Source organism: Ammospiza caudacuta, chromosome 21 (assembly GCF_027887145.1).
Source record: "Ammospiza caudacuta isolate bAmmCau1 chromosome 21, bAmmCau1.pri, whole genome shotgun sequence".
NCBI classification, from domain to species: domain Eukaryota; kingdom Metazoa; phylum Chordata; class Aves; order Passeriformes; family Passerellidae; genus Ammospiza; species Ammospiza caudacuta.
In genome coordinates, this window is record NC_080613.1 from 4,077,749 (window position 1) to 4,102,011 (window position 24,263).

General features: G+C 46.4%; 1 protein-coding gene across 1 annotated transcript in view; it reads left to right on the plus strand.

Moving 5' to 3' along the window:
* Positions 1–23,536, plus strand: part of DDX31 (DEAD-box helicase 31) — a 44,026-nt gene extending 20,490 nt beyond the window's left edge. The window contains exons 17-20 of the mRNA XM_058818114.1: positions 4,186–4,267; positions 10,761–10,872; positions 15,928–16,108; positions 23,109–23,536. Coding sequence (XP_058674097.1) covers positions 4,186–4,267; positions 10,761–10,872; positions 15,928–16,108; positions 23,109–23,259 — 526 coding nt within the window. The 3' untranslated portion in view covers positions 23,260–23,536. The remainder of the gene's footprint in view (positions 1–4,185; positions 4,268–10,760; positions 10,873–15,927; positions 16,109–23,108) is intronic.
* Positions 23,537–24,263: the final 727 nt, after the last annotated feature.

The following is a 24,263-nucleotide window of genomic DNA, read 5'->3' on the forward strand; positions in this document are numbered from 1 at the left end:
TTTTTCATGTAACAAACAGCACTGACATTTAAAGGTGAAATCCCACATAATTGTGAATTTTTAACTCCAAGTAGAAAGTTCTATTTTTCTATTTTATAATATTTTGGTAGTGTTAGAGGAAGGAGAGAGAAATTTCCTTCCTTTTTATTTTAAATGTTAATGCTTTTATCCAATGTTGTTGTTTTTTAACAAGTTTGGGGAAGCGTCACTCAGGCTGGTAATTACATCTGCTAAGGAGACCTGTTGTCGAGCTGGCCGTGGTCTTCAGGAATCTTGAAAACTCTGAATAAGCAGGGAGAGATTTATGTGAATTTATTTTTCAGAGCCAGACAACACTGGGGATTGCCTTTTCTTGTTTTGCTTGTTTGTTTTACGTTCTGCAGATGAAGGACTTGCCAGAAAGGAGTGGAATTTGCCTTCCTTGACCCCCGTCCTCTGATGGGCACAGGGCAATCCGGCCTCTCTGCTTTTCCCACACGGAGGATGAGGAGAAGGGGCACTGGGATAGAGCAGGGAGCTGATGAATTACTGAGGAGATGCAGGAAGGCAGCTTGAAGCTCAAGGCAGCAAGTGCCATCAGCACAAATTGCCGTTACCCTTCATAAACAGAGCATTATGGTGATAATCCTGACAATTTAATTCAGTGTGAGGGCGAAAGACAGCGTGTGTTGGACTGTCACCGAGCCTCTAAGCACTGCTCATTTCTGTTCCTTTACCCTCAATCTTTGTGCCTTCTGACTTGGTCTGCACAAGTTACTGGAGTTTGGTTTTTTTTCCCCCCCATTCTTAGCTTAATTTTAAAATCTTTTTTTGTCGAGGATGAGTTTGTGTTGTGAATCTTCTTTTTTAATTTGTTGGTTTTTTTTTTTTTTTTCCTTTTTTAAATGAAGTTCCCGCTGGGTTTATTGAAATGTAAATACTTCATAAAATATGTATTTTGAAGAAGACAAAGCATGAGATGTGTCCCTGCAGCCTTCAGCTGGTGTAAATGAGCAGTGCTCTGCTGGTTTACAGGGGATGAGGATCTGACCCAGAGTTTTTTCCTAAACCCCTCCACCCACCCCAGCATGCATGGGAGTAAGTCCAGGAATGTTGAGAGTCGGAAGTAATGAGAGCAGACGTGGCTTTGTTCCTGGATGAAAATCCACTTCGGAATTAGAGATGACTGCCTTTGAAATTGGAAATCGCTTGCAATTAATTTTCACCGGTACCTGAAGCCTCTCCTTGGCTTCCAGTGTGGAAAAGCAGCGTTAGCCTTTGCCAAAACGATCTCACTTTGGCTCTGCTGAGATCTGTAATTCCTGTTGGGGCTCAGCAAAGCTGCCTCCTCTCTCTCTGCAACTTTCAGGTTGGGCTTTGTGTGCCTGGAAGTTGTGGCTGCTCTGCCCAGCTGTAAATGTGGATGTGCAGGCACGTGCACACTCATGTTTTCTCTCCATTCCCTCTTTAAAAAAAAAAAAAAAAAAAAGGAAAAAAAGGATAGACTCCAAAATGTTCTGTCTCAGCTCCAAGCAAAACTAACAGATTTCCCTTCAAAGGGAGGAGGCAACAAGCAGAAGAAATGCAAGGTTTTGTTTTGGTTTTTTTTCCTTTATGTCTCTTCTAGCTCCTTCAGCTGCAATCTCGCAGCGCCTGCCTCGACAGCTATCAGATAATTTCTTTATCTGCTAACAGCAGCCTAACTAATTTATAAAGGAGGAGGCATCACCGTGAAGGCACGAGTCGTTTCCCTCCCTGCTCCAGTGTTTCCCTCCCTTCTCAGGGTTGTGCTGTTCCCCTCCCTGCTCCCTGCTGTGAACCCAGTTCAGGGATCTGTTGCTGGCGACACGCCAGGGGAGGGGAGGACCCAACTCCGACAAATCAATGTCAAAGGTTTGACATTTTCATTCATTGCCGTGTCAAAGCAACCTTTGCAGGGGGAAGGGGGAGGTCTGCTTTCCTCTTGCTTAAGTGGTTACCATTTATGTTTTAATTTGCTGTTATACTTTTCAAAACCAGACAGAGGAACCCTCGGTTGTCATTTTATGCTCCATTTCCCTTTCTCCCCCATCGCTGCCCCGCCTGTCTCTGCATCCTCTGTGAGGGAATCTGGGCATGGGGTGGCCCAGCTGCACATGGGGGGCTGCTCTCCCTTGTAGGGTGTCCTGTGGCCACTCTGGCCCATCCCTTCCAGGCTGGATGGCTGTTCCTCTGCACCTTCTCCTTGCCTTCTGCTGTGGTGCTGAGTTGGCTGAGGTTGAAAAGGAAGGTTGCAAAAGTAAAGGTTTTGTTGCTTTAGCTGGGAAGGATGGGAGCAGGTGAGGATCACAATATCCTGTCAAACACTGTGGCAGAAATTCATCCATTCCTGCTAGCCTGATGGTAGAGAGCTTGGAGTGAAAAGAAGAAGATATCCTTGTTGTTATAGTTTCTTTTTATACTTTTCAAATTGAAGAGTAGCAGCAATGCTTCCTTTCAGAAACCACAGGCAGCTTTCTGACCAGCTGAGATTCAGGAATCTCAGAACTGTTGAACCCCAAAGATTTCTCTCTTCTTTAGATTGGTTTAATCCCAAGTGAACTCCTTGGCTTCTTTTCTAGACATAACTTTTGTCCATTACTGAAAATCTGGGCCCACAGACCTCAGCTTTTATGATCTGAGTGATTCCCTTGGAAATGGGACCCAGTTTGGATGCAGCTGTAATATTAATGGCCTGGAGCTGCACAGCTGTTCCTGTGCTGTCACCTGGGGTGTGTGTGCCCCTTAAGACAGTGTTAAAGAGGACAAAGAATTTCTAGTGTCCTGTAAATGCACCTTTAAGCAGGACTGCTCACTTGGAAATGAAGCAGGTTTCTAAGCATTTCCATATCTGGGCCATAGCAGGACCCAGCAGTGTCATGCAAGCAGGACTGGAGAATAAATCATCTGGTTGAGCCTACAGGAGGAATGTGAGTCGACAGAATGAAAATAAATGCCCAGTGTGAAGCCTGGCTAGGACAGCTGAATGAGTCTCCTGTATTTAAAAAAAAAATTGCTGTGGAGTCCCTAATGGGCTGGGCTTTGGCTTGGCACTTCAGATGAGAGGGGAGGTGAGTTCTCAGAGCAGGAAAGGAAAGCAAACTGTGTGCCTGGTGTCAGAGGGGGCTTTTGAGGCTATAAATGAATTGGAGGGTGAGTTTGTCCATTGGGAAGTGCCTGTGAGCTTTGACCTGAGTGAGGTAGCAAGGAGCTGGAATCACACAGGATCCTGTGGGAAGGAAAGAAATGTCACCAGAGGGATGGAAGCTGCAGGGGAATTGGCTGATGGGGAAAGTTCCTTGAGGTTTTGTTGTTACCCTCTTGAGTGACTATGAGAGGAAGGAGCTGTGTCTTTGCACAGCTTTAATTTCAGCTCCTTGGTGTTGTGAGAGTGGTCATTATTCGTGTGTAAACATGAGAGTGCCATCCTTTGAGTGAGGGTTGAGCACTGTGTCTCATTCCAGAGACTCTGGGAGCTAAACTGGAGGAGACAAGATGTGGCAGGAGTAGCAAACAAAGTGGAGCAGGTGTTTCCAGCCTGTGGGTGCCTCAGTCTCTTTCTGAGACCAACCTGCTCCTGCCCATGTCACTTAGTGAAAAAAAAAAATGTTGGACAACCCCTGGGTTCAAGGTGAAGGTTGCAGTTCTAATTCTTTATAGTTACTAAACAAATATACAGGGAGCATTAAGGTTATGAGCTGCTTCAGCTCTGTCTTGAGATTCTTTTGGTGAAAAGAGCAACCAGGTGCTTCCCAGTTGTCCTGATGCTTCTCAGTGCAAGGAAAGAAAAATTATTAAAATAATGGAAGTGTAATCCAATTAATTTCTTTAATCAGTTCCTCTTGGTTGAGAGTCAAGGAGATTCAGTGAATAGAAAGTGCACCCTCAGTTATTTTGATGCTCTGCTAGAATTGGAGTGTGTGTGTTGCTGACTTAAAACAGTGACAAAATTGAGGGTGAAACTGTGTCTCTGTGCCACTGAAAGCAGGGATTTGGATTTTACAGCAGTTCCACTTTTAGGGGTGGTGAGGGAGTGTCTGGGCTAAGACCTTGTGTATTTCAGGAATAAATTCCCCCAAGTTAAACTGTGAATCTCAATTGTTTTGCTCTCCATTACCAGCCTGAGGCTCATCCCAGGCTGTGTTTCAAAGCAGGAAAAACAGTAATTTTTTGTCTTTGTTGCCTCAGTGTTTCAGAGCTGAAGATGGAGAAGGTGTTGGCCACCCTGATGAGAGATGATCGCTTCAGGGTGCACAGACCAGGGAGCAGGGTGAGTTCCTCTGCTGCTTTGGAATTGCTCCAGTGTTCACTTGCCAATCCAACATCACAAGTGTTCCTGCCTCAGTGTCTGGTCTTTACATCCATGACGTCAGTCAGTGTAAATAATTATAGAACTACCTTATATCACAATTTTTCAGTCTTTTGTTGTTCCCACCAAGCAGTTGTTTGCTAACTCTTCAGCAAATGTCTTTGTAACAGGCAGGGAAGGTTTCTGGATGCAAAATCTCTGTGTTTCTTCATGCACAATATTTCTGTTTTTCCTGTGTTTCTGCACTAAAATCCTGTTGGAGATGACGAATGGCTCTCAACTTCTCTGAAGAAACAAGGAAAATGAATTTGGCGATGTGTTACATCAGGGTTTTTATCATCTATATTTACTTGGAGCCTAAACCAAAGCTCCCTGGGTTGACAGGCACCTTTTTATTGACTTGGGCAAGCTCTGGGTCTGCCTGCAAGTTGCTAATTCACAGAATTCACTCATTTGCAATTGATGTCTCGGGCGTTGCTGCGCTCTGGCAAATTAAATCCTGCAAGAACCTGCATTTTTGAATGGAAGTCAAGAATGTGTCAAGCATGATGCAGCACACACTCTTTTTTTTCCCTCTTGTTGCTGTTTTGCCTGCCTGTGCCTTTGTTACCCCATGTCTGAGGCTCCTCATTCCCAGTGCTGGCTGGTGGGGCTGTGGCGTTCCTGGGAAACACGGCCTGGGAAAGATGTTCAGTGTTCTGCACTCACAGCCAGGTCTGAGCTCAGCTCAGATGCAGCTCTGTTTAAAGCTCTCTCCCACCACTGTTTTTGGCTGAAATCACCCTCTAATGCCTGTGTTTTAAATGGCTGGGTCATGCCTACAAATATCACCTCGTAACAAAGTTGTGCTTTGTTAGTGCAGAAATTATTTTAAGTAATTCCATGTATAAACACTTGCCTTTTGTCCCAAATGTGCTTATAGGGAGAGTGACTTCATATTTCCTTTAAAGACTTTTTCAACAATTCCATTTAGAAATTGTACTTTAAATTTGTTACTGACATGAAACAGAATTTTCGCTGTTCCAGATGTGGGGACAAATGTTATTTCATGGGACATGGGGAAAAAAGAAAACATGTTTTGTTCCAGGAAATTTCAATTTAAGTTTTGAAAAGCAGCAGGAGAAAATCCCTTTTTAGCAACAAAAACCTAACCAAGCCTGTTTGGTATTTCTACCATGCTTCCAAATTGTCAAATGCCCTGCACATTTAAGCAGAGAATTTTTTAAATACACATCTTTTGGCTTTCTTCCTTTTCTTTCCAAAAAGCTCCAAACCCAGCCCCTCTTTGAAAGGAGCAGTTGCTGGTTTGGGCAGTGCCAGGTGCTGCACAGAAGGACTTGGTTCCTTTTGCTTTCAAAGGTGGGATTAAATTCCTCTTTTCCCACTGACATCAAAGCAAGTGGGATTTTGCTGTTGACTTCACTGGAGCTGAGATCCATCCACTGTGGCTGTAGGATGGTTTTAATCTCTCTCAGGAACTTATAAATACAGGATAACCAGTTTTTATGTGACTCAATCTGAAAGAACTGGCATTTAAGAATAGAGTTTCTCTTCCTGGGAAAAACTCTGTATCATTTAATGGGGATGGAATTACAGCAGTTCTGTCAGTATGAAACAGACTCCTGCAGGATTGACTTGAAAAACATATTAATGCAATCAAGGACTTGTTGTGTTTGTTAGCTCCATGTTTATATTGCCCTGGAGGCTCTGAGTGGTCAGCTCAGAAGCTGCAGGGGCATTTCCCAATTTTCAGGAGGGTTAATCTCTATTAAATTCCCTAAATTTGCCACATGGACAGCACAACAAGCTGAGAATGGAGTGGGACAGGGGGGATTGAGGAGGTGTCAGGAGGAGCTGAACCTGATCCTGCTGGGATGTTGCCATTGGAGGGAGGTTCAGCTCTGCTCTCACTCTCTCTGAGCTCTGAGTCATGTATATATTATAGTCCTGCACACAGGAACCTCATTATGATGCTCTTCAGTTCTCATTGCCTCAACTCAAGTCCATTATAAGTACCACGTTGGAACATGTATTTTTTGGGCTTCTGTGTGCAGCCAGGGAGCAAGCTGAAGTGCCTGTAAAATGTATATTTTATATTTAGGTATATGAAATATATATGTGGCTATGTCTGGGCGTGTGAATGTTCACCTGCCTACAAAGAGAATAAATCTGATCTTTCAACTTTTATGGAAGGGGGGCAAGGGGGACTTGGTGAGTTCTAGAGAAGGTGTGTGGAGGTTAGTAAAAAGTTGTTATTAAAACAAAATCCTTCATTTTGTTTTGAAGTATAATGGAAGCAGGAGATGTTACAGCCAGGCTTTTTGGTGGGTTTCCCCATCTTTCTTTTTTTTTTCCTGTTTTAAGAATGAACTTTTCTACCTCAGTCTAGTCTTACTGTGTTTCATTTTTTTGCTTTCCATTATCATGTTCTCTTAATGAAATCAAAAGTTTTCAGTACTTATCCCAACCTCTCAAACCTAAAACCTGTCATCCTCATCACTGGAAGTTTCCTTTTTTTGACAGAAATCCATGAATCTTTTCCTGGTGGAGTTGGCATTTTTGGGAGTTACCCTGATGTCTCAAACTGGTTAAATAACATTGCACTTTGATTTTTTTTTTTCTTGAATTTCTTCTTTTAGCTTCTAAATACTGTTATTGTCCACACTCACTATGCCAGGATTTTAAGGAATCACAAAGCAGAAAAAGTTCTCCTGTCCCACTGTTTCTCCATGATGGCAACAGTGCTGCTTGTTTAACAGAGGGATGGGGATGCAGATCAAGCAAACCTCTGGGGTAGGCTTTTATCTTTGGGGTCTTGGAAAAATGTGTAAGGTCTCAAATTAATTGTCCTGCTCATCCGAACCAGGATTAAAGCTTGCCTGTGTGAGTAAAGCACATGGAATGGCTTCCATGCCCCTCCAGTAGCACTGATTTATTTGATCTGTCCAGACACTCAGTCATGGGCAGGTTTTATTTTCAGTTTACCTCTGAGTCAGTTTTAAATGTAGATTTCTTTTTTATTATTATTATTTGGGTGGGGTTTTTTTTTTTTTTGTTTTTTTAGCTGAACCTCCCTGGAAGACAGGAATCAAACACAGTTGGTTTTTTTTTTTCATGCCCATTAGGGTGCAATTTTAAAATGAGTTCTGTCTCAAGGGTCTGAAGGGGATAAAAGACAAAGTGGAGATGGGAGGAGGGGAGAAGCTGTTTTTCAGGGACATTATGTTTCCTGCCATTTGCTTTTTTTTTTATTTATATCTCTTGCACTGACCTCACACTTTGGAAATTATGCACCTAGCTTTTTATCCCTCATTTTTGTCTTACTTCTTATTTTTTTTATTATTTTCCCCCAGCACCAGGAAGAAGAGATGCCTCATTTTGAAACCTAAAGGGGGGAATAAGAAAAGTCCTTTGTAATATATTGCCATATTATCACTAAATCCCCTGACAGTTGTGACACAGAAGCAAGTCACCTGTCACTTAAGCTTGAGGTCTCTTTAATTTTCTCCTGGAATTCGCACCAGGCTGTCTTTAATTTGAGGCCTTTATTGGAATTCTGAAACCTTTCTGCCTCCCTGGTGCTCAGATCTATTCTGAGTGCTGTTACAGAATGTATACAATAACCAACACAGGGATTCAGAGGGGGCTGAAGCACTGTTTATTTAACACTCTGGAGGGATTTTCGTGCTTATTCGGTCCTGGCTACCCAGCTTTCAATATCGCTTTGACAACCGTTATGCCCTTCTCATTAATTTTAAACAGTTAAAACACAGGAAAAAGAGAAAAAGTTTTCATTATTAAAGTGCTTTACTTTTTAATAACAGAGGATTCTGTCCGCCAGGGGAAAGGGCAAACCTCACTAATTTCACATTCATATTAAAAAGCGCTGGGAAGGTGACACTTGGTGCTGCCAGGAGGCTGAACAAAAGGAAAGTGCCGGGGGCCGGGAGGAGCAGGCGGGGCCAGAAAGTTTTGTGTTTCACGGCGGTGGAAAGTTGGTGGTGACAACAAGGAGTGGCCACCTGGGGGTCACTGAACCTCTGCAGAGTCCTTGATGGGGATGGTCTCAGCTTCAGGGCACACCTGAAGTCAGAGGAACCTGTGGAAGGAATGTCCAGAAAAGGTGAGGAAGAGTCCAGAGAGTGAATTGTGTGAGGAGCAGCTGGGAGAACTGGCTGAACCCTGAGGAAAAGAGGTTCAGGAAAAACAACTCACAAAGGAACGTGTGAAAGGAGTGTCCAGAGAAGGTGAGGAAGGATCCAGAGAGTGAATTGTGTGAGGAGCAGCTGGGAGAACTGGCTGAGCTTGGAGAGAAAGAGATTCAGACAAAACAACTCACAAAGGAACCCGTGAAAGGAGTGTCCAGAGAAAATGAGGAAGGATCCAGAGAGTGAATTGTGTGAGGAGCAGCTGGGAGAACTGGCTGAGCCTGGAGGAAAAGAGATTCGGGGAAGAAACTGTGGCACTCTGCAGAGCTCTTGGATGGGGATGGTTTCAGCTTCAGGGCACACCTGAATTTAGAACAATCCGTGAAAGGAGTGTCCAGAGAAAATGAGGAAGGATCCAGAGAGTGAATTGTGTGAGGAGCAGCTGGGAGAACTGGCTGAGCCTGGAGGAAAAGAGGTTCAGGGAGGAGAACTCACAGCCAGATGGGGGTCAGGACCTGCTCCCAAAAAACAAGGACAGGAGGAGAGGACACAGCCTCAAGCCATGCCAGGAGAGGTTCAGGTGGAGCATCAGGAAGGATTTCTTCACTGCAAGGGTGGTTGAGCATTGGAATGGGCTGCCCAGGAAGGTGGTAGAGTCCCCATCCCTTGAGGTGTTCAGGAAAAACTGGATGTGGCACTCAGTGCCATGGTTTGGTTGGCAAGGTGATGATCAGTCCAAGTTTGGACTGGATGATCTTGGAGGTGTTTTCTGATTTAAAGGATGCTGTGATTCTGTGAGATGGGTCATGAGCCTTTCTTGAGGGGACTGGGAGACAGCAGAGAGCAGAAATTGGGAGTTAATGAGTTCAAAGAGCCAGGCTGTGCTTGGAGGGGCAGTCCAGGCAGTGAGTGAGCAGGAGCTGCAGCCCCAGGTGTGTTTGCTTTGCTGAGGAATTACCTGCAATTCTGGAAGCTGTGGGATCTGGAGTTTCAGAGAGGGCACAGTGCAAATTTAAACTCCATTTGAGGTCTGTCTCTGGGCACATTTGCTGTTGGGTACACAGGGGCACATGTGGGACAGGAGAGCATTTTGTGTCAGGTGCTGGCAGCCCCCAGGGTCCCCGGGGTTGGTTTGTGGTGTCAGTGGGATGTGGCTGCTCTGGCCTGGCAGCAGTGCACAGGACAGAGGGGTTTGCAGCATTAGCATGCAGATCTGGCAGGGAGGAGCAGCAGGATTGCTGCCTTGGCACAGGGCTCCTCCAGCATCCCAGGAGCTGGGTGTTTGTATTCAGCCAGCCCTGCTGGGGTGAGGGGTCTCACCATACCAAGTTGCTGCCTTGGATCTGGCACTCTCCCACTTGGATGCTGGTTCCTGTCTTGAGTCCCACTGGAGAGATGTGGAGAGGTGCACATCCATGGATGCTTGGCTTTGCACTTTGCTGTCAGCTTTCCATCAAACATTTCACTTGTTTTCCTGGTCCACATTTCCTTTCTCTGCCTGGATCCCTCAGAGAGGGAGAGAGCCTCTCTTCTCCTCCCAGTAACAGCTTGCTCCCAGGAATGTTTGTTTTCCATTTCCTGAAGTGCATCCTACAATCTGATCCCAGGATAGCTGGAACACGTGCAAAATTGCCCTTTTGGCCTGAGGAAGTTTATTCTGTCATGCCTTTGGTGCAAGGGGCTTGTCCTGCTCTAGAGGAGCCAAGTGATGGCAGTTCCAGTCAAATGTGATGTGTTGGCAGTCAGGAAACTTCATGTAGAAATCCATGCTGGAATTGATGGGAAGTTCATTTGGTTGCCTTTGTTCACAGCTGCTGAATTTGTCTCTTCTCTGCAGCTTGGGGGTGGTTGTGGATCTCATGGTCTCCTGCCCTGGGTGTTTTGGAGAAGGGCACAGGAGAGCTTGCAGCATCACTCTGAAAGTGTTATTGTAGGGTCTGGGGGAGTTATTCCAAATAATTCCAATGGAAACTGGCAGTGGGATCTGGCCTGTTGTACCGGGAAGCAGAAAAAAAAAAAAAAAAGAGAAGGGAAAAGAAAAGGAAAAAGATAGGCGATAGATGTTAGAAAACACAAAATTAAAACTGATTTGTTCTCCCCACCACACGGCGCTCACTGGCTGCTCTGACTTTAACATCTTTATCTGGATTTTTTTTTTTTCTCCTCTAGTAATATTGAGAGGATTACCTTTGTTGGCCCCTGGGTAGTTGCTGTGTGATTTTACTGTTATTAAATCTATTGTAAACTGCTTCATTATTCCTGACTCAAATTCTCTCTTTCCTCTAATCCTCCTGCCTCCCTGGTAGAAATCCTGTGGCAAGAACCCTCAGGAAGTCCGGGAGAGGGCCACAGTCCTGCAGACAAAATTTGAAAATCTCGTCCACTCCAGCGAGGGGACTGTCCAGTGGGCCAAGAAAGGTCAGTGATTTCCTTCCCCTTATCCCACAAGGGCTCAGAGGAGCTGCCAAGGTTTCCTTCTGGGCCACAGCATCAGGGAAAAGGCCTGGAAGAAACATTTTGGGGCTGCTGGGCTCTGCAGAGGGCTGAGGCAGGCCCAGAAGGCTTTGTGGTGATATTAAATGTTAATTTCTGGTGTTCCCATATTATGTGCAAATGAGATTTAGTCTTGGCTTTCAGTGGGATTCACATCCAAGGGCTTTGACCCAATCACAGGGTTGTGTGTGTTATGCTAGGAAGGGGATGGGTGACTTCACCACATCCTGCTGCAATTCCCATCAGATGCCTCCATTTCACCCCAGGGGTGAATTTCAAGCCTGAAAAGTAGGATACAACCCTGACCAGTAAAAGATCTTGGATTGGAGCTGGTTGAGTGGGATGGGGGATAAAAGAGAGGAGGCAACAACTCAAAAAGGCAGTAAGAATAAAAACTGGGATGGACTTGGTAATCGTAGCTGTGTACAAGTCTGGGGTTTGATGTGCCATCTTTTCCAAGCAGTTAGCACTGAGCAGTGTGAGAGACTCTGCCCTTCTTCCTCTCAGTTTGGAAAATGGAGAGGAAGACAGATTTGGGAGAAGGATTAAAATCTTGCTGGGGTTTTGGTAGGAAAAGAAACACCAAACTGAGAGGAGCCATAAAGGTGGAGCAGGGTTGGCACTGGGGAAGTCAGGCCCAGAACTCCTGGGAATTTGACTATGAATTACAAGTCCACAAAATGCAAACCCTTTATGAAAGAGACTGCTGTGCCATTCTTGCTCACAGTATTTAGAACTGGAGCCTTTCCCCTTTTTTTGAGTCTCCTCTTCCCACATCTCCTTTCCTGATTGTTTTCTTACCTCATTGCTGAGAGCCCTGCTCTCTAAGCTTGTGTAGAAGTTATTTCAGTTCTGCAACATTTCCAGTTTAAGATGAATTTTAATTTCATAATTAATTTAATTTCCAGTTTAAGATTAATTTTAATTCATCCTGAGAGATGAATTTGAACAGTCTGCATCATTCCTGTCTACCACTCTGTGTACCTGCTGTGTGCACCTGCATACAGGTGTGGGACAGGTGAAATCACCTGAAATCACCTTCCAAGGGGTCCAAAACCATATGGGGAAATTGCTCTTGGAGTTGTACAGTGTTTGGAGAAACTGGAGAAGGAGAGGCTGTGCTCAAGATTAAAGTTCAGCATGAAAATTGTTTGGAATTTTGAGAAGTGATTGTTCAGGAGGTCAGAGGTGCTGTTTTTTTCTGAAAGTTGTACTCCCTTCTCAGGTGATGACACAGTCCAGAGTATCTCCTGTGACTATCTGCTTACCCCAATTATTCTGCATGCTTTTTTATTTGTGTGTGGCTGGATTGAGGTGCAAAGGGTTTGAAATTCTTGTTTCACTCTCTGCTCTCCCCCCACCACTGCACATCCCCGGGCTGAAATCTCACCCCACCTCCAGCAGTTGCAGGGCTGATTTCAGTTCCTTGGGGTTTTCAAACACCTTCCTCCTGCAGTGAAAGTGTTGGAATTGCTACACAAGCAGCTTGCGCCCATTTTCAGGTGTGTGGTGCAGTTTTGTAGCTGCTCTTTTAAATCCACAATCTCAAAACATCTGACTAAAACAATCATAATCCTTCATTCTGCATGGATGAGCTTTTTGCTGCTCCCTTGGGATTTCTTGTACCCCCTGCAAACTTCTAACCTGAAGTGCCTGTGACAGGAACAACCAGAGAATAACTCTGGTCACACCTAAAAACCTCTGTGGTTCCTCTCTACCCAGTGTCACTGTGCACCCACCCACCCACACTTGTTGCTGACCTCAGCATGAATAACTTCTTTAGCCACAGAAAAGAACCACAGAAAATACATCAGGAAATGCTGAAATGTTCTGCATCCCATTTATCTTGTAGAAGAGCACTCCACCTCTTTTTCCAACTCTGCTATCTACATATGCAAATTTTCCACTGCTGAGTGGCTTCCATAAGCCCCTCTTCCTCCCCTCTGAGCCAGGCATCATGAATAATTAACATGGCAGCTGGCTTTTGCTTTCATGGCAGACAATCAATTGGAAACTGTGCCAGAGATGCATTTGTTTCTCTCTCTTTTTCTGTTTTTCCCCATTTTCTGACCTAGTCAATGTTAATAAGCAGTGCTTGCACCTCAGCCTGCTTTCAAAAGCAGAGTGGCTCCCTGCCCGCCCTCCCCTTCTGCCTCTGCCTCCCGTGCTTTTCACACTCGAATCAAATGGTTCAGGGAAGGTGCTGCCCTTCAAACTTGATTGACTGATCAGCACTGAGATGGGTGGGAGGAGGGCTCTGCCTGGGCCCTGCTACCTGGAGGATGAACCTCAGCAAGAGTGGAGCCCTTTTTGGGGAGCAGAGGATTTGCATGGTGGTAGTGCTTCATTTCAGAGCTGTGGGGCCAGAAGGAGCTCAGGAGAGTGATCCTGTGTGCCCCTGAGTCACAGAGAGGGTGAGAAAACAAACCCTGCTTTCCTCCTCCTTATTTCCCAGTTTTACAGCCAGCATTGAGCATTTTGCCTCCTTCCTTTCTGTCCTCAGCACCTGTGTGTGGGGAGGCAGAGCAGAGTCACAGGAGCCCAGGGCTGTGGCACAATGCTCAAATCCGTGGTGGTTTTGGTGCCTCCTTCCCTCCTGCTTCCAGCTGCTCTCCAAAGTGCCTCCCAGTTTATCCAGCCCTGCCCTGGGGCCAGTGCTGGGAGCCTGGTGAACAGGTTATGTCACCTGTCTCCCTTTCATATCCCATTACCCTCTCATCCCCTGTTTAAAATAACAACAAACCAGCCCATCTAACCCCCATCATCTTTTCTTTTTCTGGCTTTTTTCTTTTTTTCCTTTGATTTTCCACACTTACATTTCCTGGAGAAAAAATAGGGATGGAGGGGTGCAAAGGACCAACCTAAATTCTCTGTCTTAGTGAGCACAAGCCCAAATCCCACTCCAAGCCACTACTTGTTACCTTAGACTTGTGTTGGTGTGATAAAAACTCTCAATAGCTCACACTTCCTGTGGCATCAAGGTAAGGAACCCTGTACATGAATTATGGCCTGACCATAATTTTCCCTGTTACCAGTCTTTGTGAGTTGTTTTCCTAAAGCTCTGTCTCTTTGACCACAAAATCATAAAAGAATTTCAACTTTAAAAAAAAAAAATCCAATAAAGCATTCAGTATCTGGCCACTCTAATTGCACATAAAAGCCAGAAAACATGACTCTGGCAACACTGAGAGGTTCAAAGACCTGATAGTAAAGATTTTAAGAAGAATCTCATCCACAAAGGTCTTCATTTCAATCTCTTGGGTGCTGTAATGAACATCTCAGCTCTGGGCTGCTCAAGGTGAGGCATTTCCTGGGCTGGCTCTGTGACCTGCAGCTCCCAGCTCAGCTCTGGGTTAGTGCCTTGCAGCTCTCCCTGCTTTTGTGTGCTCACAGCTGGATCTGGCAGATGTCTGTCAGGGCTTTGGGAAGAGGGGGAGCCTTTGACACTTTTCATTCTGTAATTCTGATTTTGGGGGGTTGGTACCAGCAGCTTTTCCTCTCTGCACGGCTGTGGGAGGTGAGCTCAGCCTTCATAATAACAGGATCTTTAGTATCAGCCATTTCAAATGCTCTGAGGCAGACAGCTGTATTAGCTCCAATGGGACTCAATTCAAAGCAGGAGCAAGTTCCTGTTGTTCCCTTTGAAGAGTTACACCTTCTCATAGGTGAATTTGACCAATAACTTTATGAAAAAAAAAAAACAGCAGCAGAACAGGAGTTTTAAGAGCATTTGAGCTGGTTTATAAGCCCTCAGAAGGATGGCCTTCAGACAGGAGACTGAGACAGTATTTGGAATTTAGCATTCTCTTTTTTGGGAAAACACAGGTCTCCTGGTGCTCAGAAGCCTCTAAAAGAGCAGCATTGTGAAATTGGGAAGAAGGTGCAAAAAACTCAATCTTTTCTTCTCATCGATTGGGAAAAGGAGTTCGCTTTGCTCAGTAAACAGAGCTTTGATGGATTCCCTGGGTCCTTCCAGGAGCTGATCTGCTAAAATGACATTTTTATTACTGTTCATAAACTCCAATCTCCGGCTGCTGCCAAGAGATTAGACATAAGCTGTGGGCAAACTTGCTGGTCCGGTGGCTCAACAGGCAAGGGCAGGAGAGGTGAGAGTTTAGAGCTCACTGCTGGAGGGAGGGAGAGGGAGAGGAAGGTGCAGGAGGTGCTTTGGACTCAGGGCTGGGGGCACACAGGAGGTTTAGCAAGCAGGGGATTGAGGGGAGGCATTTTCTGAGCTGCAGAATTTCCTTCTGGAAGTCTCTTTATTCCCAGAGCAGGGGCCAGCCCGGGTGTAGTGAACGTTCTGGGGATGGGGAGGAGCAGAGGTAGTGCTCATATTAGTGGATGATTGTCTTTAGAGCAATGAGCCCTGAGGGAAGGGCATTACAGGAATATAAAGATGGGAAGGGAAATTTGCACACAGTTCTATTATTTTTCCCTTTTGAGAAGGTGAGCTCTGTTCTCAGTGTGCTGATGAGTCAGGAAATCCATCCGGCTCTCAGATATTTATAAGGGACTAGCTGGTAACTGGTGAAAAATGCATGGACTACTGGGACTCTAATATCAGAGGAGCCTTCCTGTGCCATCTCCATGCTTCTCTTTCTTCATCCCTGCATCTCTGTTCCCGCTCTCCTCTTATCTGCTGCCACTCAGTATCAATGGCTCTTGAGAGAAATGCCACAAATTCACCTTTTGTGGCCAAAGGAGCAGCCTTGCAGGAGCCAAACCCAACGATTCAGTGGAGCTTTGTTTCAGTTCCTAACACCTCCCCAGCACCTTTTGGGATTGCACCAGGTGCTGTGCAGCCTTCACAGGTTTTTAACATGCCAACCTTTTCTGCCAGCTGCTGACCAGAAGGTGTCCCAAAGGACCAGCCCCATGTCCTTTCAGCTGGAACAGCTGAATCTTTAAGTGTTTATATAAATATATATAAAAATGCAGCAGCAAACAGAATTCACTGGTGTTTTTCCTTCCCCTCAGCACTGCAGTCTTTCCTTTGTGCCTATACCACCTATCCCAAGGAGCTCAAGCACATCTTCCACATCAAATCTCTCCACCTGGGTCATGTGGCCAAGAGCTTTGGGCTGAGAGATGCCCCCCAGAACCTGACTGCTCTTCCAACTGCAGGCTCAAAGAGGAAAACCAAAGCAAAGCCAAAAAGGTAGGTCAGCCTGATGTTCCTGAGCTGTGCTTTGCTCCTCAAGGTGGTTGGGCTTGCTCCAGGAATCGAGTGTAAAAAAAGCAGATCTGTTGGTTGAAATGATCCTTCTGCAAGCCTGGAGGTGTGGAGTAGCTCTGGGAAAAGAATTTCTGCAAATCCTGTGGGATCTCTCATGAGGATAGTTGCAGCTCTATCCCCTCTAGTGTGTGTTCTGGGTCCTCCTGTTGTGTGTAAGGAGCTGGAGGAGCCCTGAGCCCTCTTGTGTGCCTGCAGGGGAGCTGAAGGTGCTCAGTGCATCTGACCCTGGCTGCTCTGAGTTGTTCAGGACAGAAAATCCTCTCTTTGGGGATCACAGTGCTGAGGACACGCTCTCTTCCCCAGTGCAATGGCAGGATCCAGAAAAATCATTGCAATAATTCAAAGGAGGAAAATCTTTTTTGTTTATCAGCATCAATTATGACTCTTTCCGTGTAATTGTTGCTACAAACCCTGTTAGCAAACCTCAGCCATGCAATTAAAGCACTAATCCACATAATTGTTCCAGGGCTGGGCACTTCTCTTGCACATGCACCTATCCTGTGAAAAGGAAAAAAAATTGCAAGGGGAAGGGATTTGAAAATAAAAAGTTGGAGCCTGCATTGAGCTTTGTCCTGCTTTCAGCAGCCACCAGGGACAGGCCACTGCTCTGCCTCCTGCTCCAGCTGACCCTCCTCAGCAGATGGGCAACAGGATGGGAATGCCCCTGTGAGCAGGGGATTTAAGGGAGCTTTATTTCGGGAAGAATAGCCTGATTAGCTGATAAAGAGCATGTAAGATGGTATGGGGTGGGCTTTGATGTCTTGCTGGCCCAGCAGGGTGTCAAGCTATGAGTGACAGTAGCGTGTCACAGGATTACTTGGCCTGTAACAATGCCTCTCTCTGTTCCTGTGATGTTGCTACTCTGTTAGAGCTACTTTTTCCCTTGTTACAAACCTCTTTTAGATGGGGGTTCCTCCTCCCCAAGTCTTCATCCCATTAGAGCACAGACAAGCCCAGGATACAGTAGGTATTTACACACAGGAGCTGTGGGGCTGGGGGATGTGGAGGTGTTGGAACAAATGGTCTGAGAGTGATTTGAGAGCTCATTTGCACGTGGATCACAGAATTGCAGCTCAAGGAAAGTGGGCAGACTTTGCACAGCTCTGTCACGGCTCAAGATTCCAGATTTCAAATCCGGGAGCATCTGCAGAGTTAAGACCCTGCAAAAAAAAAGTAGCCAAAGTTGTGATGTGCAACAATTGTTTCTGCCTTTGAAAATTGGCTTTAATCAGCTTTCTCTGTGTGTGCTTAAAAAAATAAATAAAGGGAGAGGGTACATTAGTATTTATAGGATAGTTTAGAGAAAGTGAATATTGATTCAAATTCAGTCTGCACTTGCATAAATTCAAGATTATGCTATTAACTTAGAGAATTGCTCTTGATTTCACACTGACAAAGCAGAAAGCAAAACTTAGCCTGCCATTTAGAAGACAAATGGTTTCTCATTGTAAAATGCAAGGCTTGAAATTATAACAGCACAGTCACAGAGCAATCTTTTTAATTATATTTCTCACATGATGCTGTGAGTGTTGGTTGTCGTATTACACATTGTCTCCCAACATCTGATACTGGTTTTTAATCAGGCTGCTCACTAAAGCCTCATCTCTCAGCACCTGCCTAGAGAATAAAGAGCAGGTTGAAAGTGGGGTAAAGGCAATCATTAAATGTTTCCTTAAGAGGACAAAGAAAACTTTTCATTTCTTTTGAAGTCTCCTTTTGTGCTTGGCGCCTCCTTGGAGAGCCCGCTGGGGGAAGGTGAGACAGCGAGAGGGAGCAGCCAGGTGTGTGATGTTCCAGTGCTGAAATGTGGGAGCAGCCCTCTCCTCAGTGCCCATGTCAACTTCCATGCATTTTTCAGAGGTCTTTGTGCAAACCAGCTGTCCCCTTAGCTGGAGTGCATCTTGCAAAACCCGATCTGAAGGCGGAGAAATAATTGCCGCCGCTGTCCGCAGAAAGTTGCAATGCTGTGTTGAGGTGAGAGATGAGCACAAGAACCAGATACTGCATATTGAATTACAGGACATCAGCTTAGTCAGTGTCTGGGCTCATGCTTTGGCTGCAGGCTGGAGCAAGGAAGCTGATCCCACCTGCACTGAGGGATTAGCTGTCCTTGCTTTGCTGAAGTCGCAGCACGCCGAGGAAGGGGCTGACAGGCCAGATAGATTTGTCTTTTGACTCCTTCACAATGCACATTCCACCATGCATCCCTGTGCTGCTCAGGCTTTTGCATTCTGCATCAACTGAGGGCCTGCTTTCCCTTTGAAATCAGTGTGTGCCCCCAAAGGCTTTCACTGCACTGAGCAGTTGCAACTTAATTTGGCTTTTTTGTGAGTTCGAGCCATCACAAAGAAAGGTGGCTCTTTAGTTCAGCTGATTCTGTGGAACTCCCTGCTACAGGAATTTCTGATGCAAGAAATGCTCAGAAAAATTGAATTTACTTTTGAGTATCAAGAATTGCTACAGCATATGCAAAAAGTGATATGAAAACAAAGGTGAAAACCCCCTCGTGCTTCAGAGTTTAAGCCCAGCCCTCGAGTGAAATGGGATCAGGGAGAGGAGTTTGAGAGCACTGCTGTACATCATTATCACAGTGCCATTGCTCTGATGTGGAGATGGGCATGGCCTGGAGGCTTTGGCTGCAGGATCATTGTGTTAATTCATTCTTCAGCATGGCCAGATAGAATCAGACAGCTCCTGGGAAACAGACTTTGTAGCCCTGTGTCCTCCACATGGCCAGGGCAGCACTCTGCTTTGGGTGCAAACCATGGCCTTTTACCTTCTCTCCCCCCTCACATCCTTGGTTCCACTTTTGAACATCTTGGCATTGAGAATTTTTGAAGAAATAAATACAGGGCTTGTGACTCAAGGCTGCAGCTGGGCCTCCCTGCACAGCAATTGTCTCATCATTAGAAGCACTTTGCTTGCCAGTTTTTATGTGCACATTTAGAGCTTTCCTGATATCACTTAATTAGTCAAAATGCAGCTTTGGAATTCTGCCCACTGGGAATTTCACTTTGGGCAGTCTGCTCTAGAAAGCCAGACTGGAGCTCAGGTAAGAGCATGGGCAAATGGAGCCAAAAATGAGAGTAAGAGAGACATGGCTGCTGTGAAAAGAAACATCACCATCACTCTTCATTAAGGCAGTTCAGGGACACAGGTGAGTCCTGGCTACCACATCATGATGTTGTAAAAGAAATCCTCATATGAAATGAAAGTTTTATAGTTGTGAAACCCATCTGATTGTTTCCTGCATACAGCAGTGCCCTTTATTACTGTCCTGTTCCACTGTGGCTGCAGCACAGAGCTTCTGCTCCATCTCCAATCAAGTGAACAGTGCTTGCCCACAGAGCTGGAAAACCTCTGTGCACCAAAAATTGTCATCTCTCTCTAATTGAAATATATTCTGATCTCTGGGCTGGGAAAGGGCCTGACAGAAGCAAGAATCCTGGGAGGATCCTGCTTTTGGCCTTTTTCCATAGGGTGAAGACCAAGGGATGCCAGTGAAAGTGAGACTGGGGTTTCTGTGTGGCTGAAATGCATTTAACTTCAGTAGGGCAAGGTGGGCTTTGCTGCTCAGCACACCCCAGTGTGGAGACCACCCTGCCCTGAGTGTTCTGGACCAGGCTTGGTGCTCATTCTGGCTGGGTAATAATTTTCCTTGGTCTTCTCAAGCATCTGCATCAGCTGGGAGCAGAGGACCTGGGCCATCTGTTGACCTGTCGAGAGCAGTGGAGGATTGCTGATGGATTTCTTGCCCCCACTCTGCACAAACAACAGCAGCAAAACCAACCCAAACAGGGTTGCATTGGCTGCAGATGGTTCATCCAATGCTCCAAGCAGGAAAAGCAGGTGTTGCAGCAGCCTTGGCCCAGAGGTAACCCAGCTCTGCTGCTGGCACAGTGTCAAGGAGCTGTTGGGGATGCTGTCAGGCAGATTGATGGTGCAATCCACGTTGAAATGGTTTCTGATAAATGGAACGGCCTCCTCGGGTCTCTCCAAAGACACACCACGAGTTCTGGGACTCTGTGGCACAACTTCATCCTCCTCCTGCCTCAGCTGGAGCAGTTTGGGAGCCTTTGGAGGCTGCAGATGCTGGGAGTTGGGTAAAGGTCACTACACCTGGGCACTGCATTGCAGCAGCGTCTCACACAGCAAGACAAAGGAGCTGGCAGTGATGCCAGCCAGGTTGAGAGGCACCTCCAAGAACAAACTCACAATGAGGGGAAAGATGAGCGGAGGCATCTTCTGAGCCAGCACAAGGAGATCAGGGCAAAGCATTCAGATTTGCTCAGAGATGGAGGGTTGGGCAGCACCAGCATCCCTGAGAACCCTGTGGCTGAGGTGGGGAAGGGGAGCAGCAGGCTGGGAACTGTAAGTGGGTGTAGAAGGGAACTGAAGCAGAGGAGAGAAGGATTTTACTCTTCCCTTCACTGGACACTTTTCCTTCCAGATGTTCTTCTCCTGCCTTTTCACCATTCAGTGATGTATTTAGCAAGATTCACAAGTTTCTCATGTTTAAACAGTGTTTAAATCATTCCAGTTTTCTGAAGGAGTCAGGCTTTTTTTTTTTGTCTGTAAAACTTTGGCCTGGTCTTTTCCAGCCCTTGAGGAGATAACAAAGTCATCTGGGGACAGTTCCCCTTTCTCCTTGTTGTCTCTCTGCTGAGGGTCTTGGTACCAGCTTTTGTGAGGTTGCAGCTTCATTACAGATGTGCACAGGCAGCTCTGAACCTGAGCTCTTTTATTCCTTCCTCTGTCTCAGTGTACCATGATACCTAGACATGAGATCACAGCAAGAGATGCTCACCACCCATGTGCTTTTCCATTGATGGGAACATGGGTTCTGTCTGTGTTGCAAATGCATCTTTACATTTACAGCTTTTCTGTGAATCTTTTTGCCACGGTATCACCACAGAGCTCCCTTAAATTAACATCCCACCAGGGAAAGCCCAGGGAGAGCTGGGAGAATGGACAGGGAGGCCAAAGAGATTAAAAACCTTACCCAGGGATGCTCAGGGGTGAGTGTTAAGGGCTTGCTCAGTTCTCCTGGGCTTTGTCTCATACCCTTGGTGAGGGAAGGTGCCCTGTGGTTATCTTGCTGCTCCCAGAGGCTGTCACCAGCTGGGCAGAGAGGGGAATTCACAGCTCTACAGCAGGAATCAGGGCTCCTGAGCTGGTGCAGTTTCCTGGTTCCCTGCAGCTCCTCCATCTCATGGTTACACAGGGCCCTGACAGCTGCTTTTCTTCTGTGTGATGAGCACAGGTTCCACAGCACAACTCCATTGATTTTTGTGGCCTTGGGTTAGAGGGAGGGAGCTCCCTTTCCCCTGCATCCCTGCTTTTCTGTGCACAGCTGATCACCTCAGCAGGGAGTATTGATTTACTAATTGGGCAGCAATTTCACCTGATTGATAATAAAGTGTTGGACAACCTCCCTGCTGAGCTGCAGCTCAGCCCTGCAGCTACTGGTGGATTCCTTGTCCTTCTGCAGCAGAGAGTTCCCTGTTGTTCAGTAAACTGGTGTGTTGCTTGGAAACCCAGGAATTACTGTAGGAAATGCTTGGAGACAACAATCAAAGTGTCAGATAGGAACATCAGCCACTGGTGGAGGGGCTGAGCAGGGGATATCCCTGTACAGGCTGTGGGAGGGGAGCACAAACACCCCAGGCAGGCAAGAATTCACTTCCCTTGTCCTCCCTGGGTGTTTGAATGCCTTGATCCATTGCTGCAGCCAGAATTTCTTCCTTCTCTCCAACACCCAGCATGGATTTGGACACCTGAAGGGACTTTGAGTGCTAGAAAGTGTCACCTTTAGGATGGCTGAGTCCCTGTGTTGTCACCAAAGCTCTCTGGGGCTGCTGTTCAGTTCAGTTCAGTTCCCTCCTGTGCAGAGGGACAAACAGGTTTCTGCTCTTTCTGGAAGCGCTTGAGATCTGTTACAGAACTTGCTCAGAGAGGTGACCCTGGAGTTGTTCAAGGCCAGGCTGGAAGGGTTGGACCTGGTCTAGAGAAAGGAATTATATATGTTTAGGGTCCTTTCCAACCCAAACCAGGCTGTGACTCTGTGGTGATGAAGAGGAGGGTGGGACATGCCATGTGGACACCCTGTTGTGCCCAGGATCATGGGGATGAGGCAGGGAATGGCTGATCCTGCACCCAAGAAATTGTATTTTAAATAACTGAGGGTGAGCTTTGCCCAAGGTTATAGAGCAGGACAGTGGCAGAGCTCATGGTGGGAAAATGCTGAGTGGGTTTTTATATTTATAGCTGGCAGTTTAGGGCTGCAGGGACACCCATGCTGGAGTTTGGTGGCCATGCAAAATGCAGCTACCCTTGCAAAAGCCAATCTCTGGAGAGGGAGGCTGTGAGGTGCATGGGATGGCTGCAGGACATTGCAAGAAAAGAAAATCTGATGGATCTGTTGGGTTTAGACTCATGACATTCTAATTTTTCCCTTGGTTTATTTGAGAGGGGGTTGTGGATTTAAGCTCTGTTTAGAAAATGTTTCCATTGTTCAATGTCATTGGGCTGATAGGTTGTTTTGGACTATTATTATTATTATTATTATTATTATTATTATTATTATTATTATTATTATTATTATTATTATTATTTCTTCCAAACTGCTGTGTCACCTCATTCATCAGCCTTCAGGCACACAAGCTTCCCTCCTTCTCCCCACCACCCCTGCAAGAGCATTTGTACAGAACAAAGGCTTGCTTTGAAAAAACGCCGTGAGATTTTGCCACCTTTGTGGAAACCTGTCACAACAAAACCTAATTTTGCACGAGGCAGAATTTCAAATCAAGCCTCAAGGAAAGGGAGCTGCTCCTTCCGTAATGTGCAGCTGTCAGTGGTGTTGCAGGAGAAGGGGTTCTGAATTCCTGAATTTCTGAATTGCTCTGCTCTTCCCCCTGCCCAGGTCTGAGCTGCTCAAGAAGACCCACAGCAAACGTCGCCTTGCTGAGCTCCTGTGCTCTGAATATTCCAGTGGGATGGACACTGCTGGGGCCAAGGTCAAGAAGAAGAAGAAAAAGCAGAGAAAAGCTGGCAACCAGCAGATTCCAACATAAGCCAGGCCCTTCCAGTCTGTGGCTGTAAAAGCTGCTGGAGTGCCTCAGCCGGGGGTCAGGGTGACCTGCCAAAGCAGCTGAGGAGCGTTTCCATTTATCAGGCAAGTGTGGGAGGGATCCTGGGGCTCTTGGCCTCCTCCCCTTCATTCCATAGGTCCAAGAGGAATGGAATCTGGGCGTGTCCTGGTGTGCTGCTGCAGTTCAACGTGGCCTCCTGAAGATGCACCGTGTTCCTGAGATGGTTTTTTAGCAAGGAAAATAAAAAAAAGGTTAAATATGATTTTCAGAGAAATGTGATGTGTGTGCAACATGAAAGTGAGACAAGTTTGGGCAGGCAGGAGGTGCTTTTGTGTTTTAGGAACACTCCCCAATCCCTTCACTTGCTGTTTCCAGCCATGGCAGGGAGGAGCACCATGGAGAGGGGAGTGTGCCCTGTGCCCTGTCACTGCACAGGGAGCACTCCTGCTCCTGTCTCAGGTAATGAATCCACACTGCTGCCACCTCCTCTCGTGTCCCCTGTGCACTGGGCAGGGTCTGTCCCTGGTCACCGTTAGGCACAGTTGGCACCTGCAGGGATGCCAGTGGCAGGATTGTGGAGAACCCTTCAGTGCAGTGACACAGAGTCCCTTTGGGCAGAGCTCATGGGCACAGAGCTCCCTGCCAGAGCTCCTGGGAACAAGCTTTGTCACTGTGGGAAGGAGCCAGAGTGAATCCAGCAGTCTCCAAACTTCTCCCTGCCTGCAGCACGTTGTCATTCCTGATTATGCAACACACAGGGAGTCTGAGATGTCTCACCTCTCTGAACATTAAAGCCTTTGCAGGTTCTTGCAAACCCTTGCCAGTCATGGCCCAGCCTTTTGGGGCTCTCTGCCTTGCCTGGGCCTGTTTGAGCTAATGGATTCCACTTCTTGTTTTTCCCATTTGCCATCCTTCTTGTTCCCATCAGAGAACTGGGACTCTGGGGAAAGGGATGCAGGATGGCCCCAGTGTGCTGAGACTGGCAA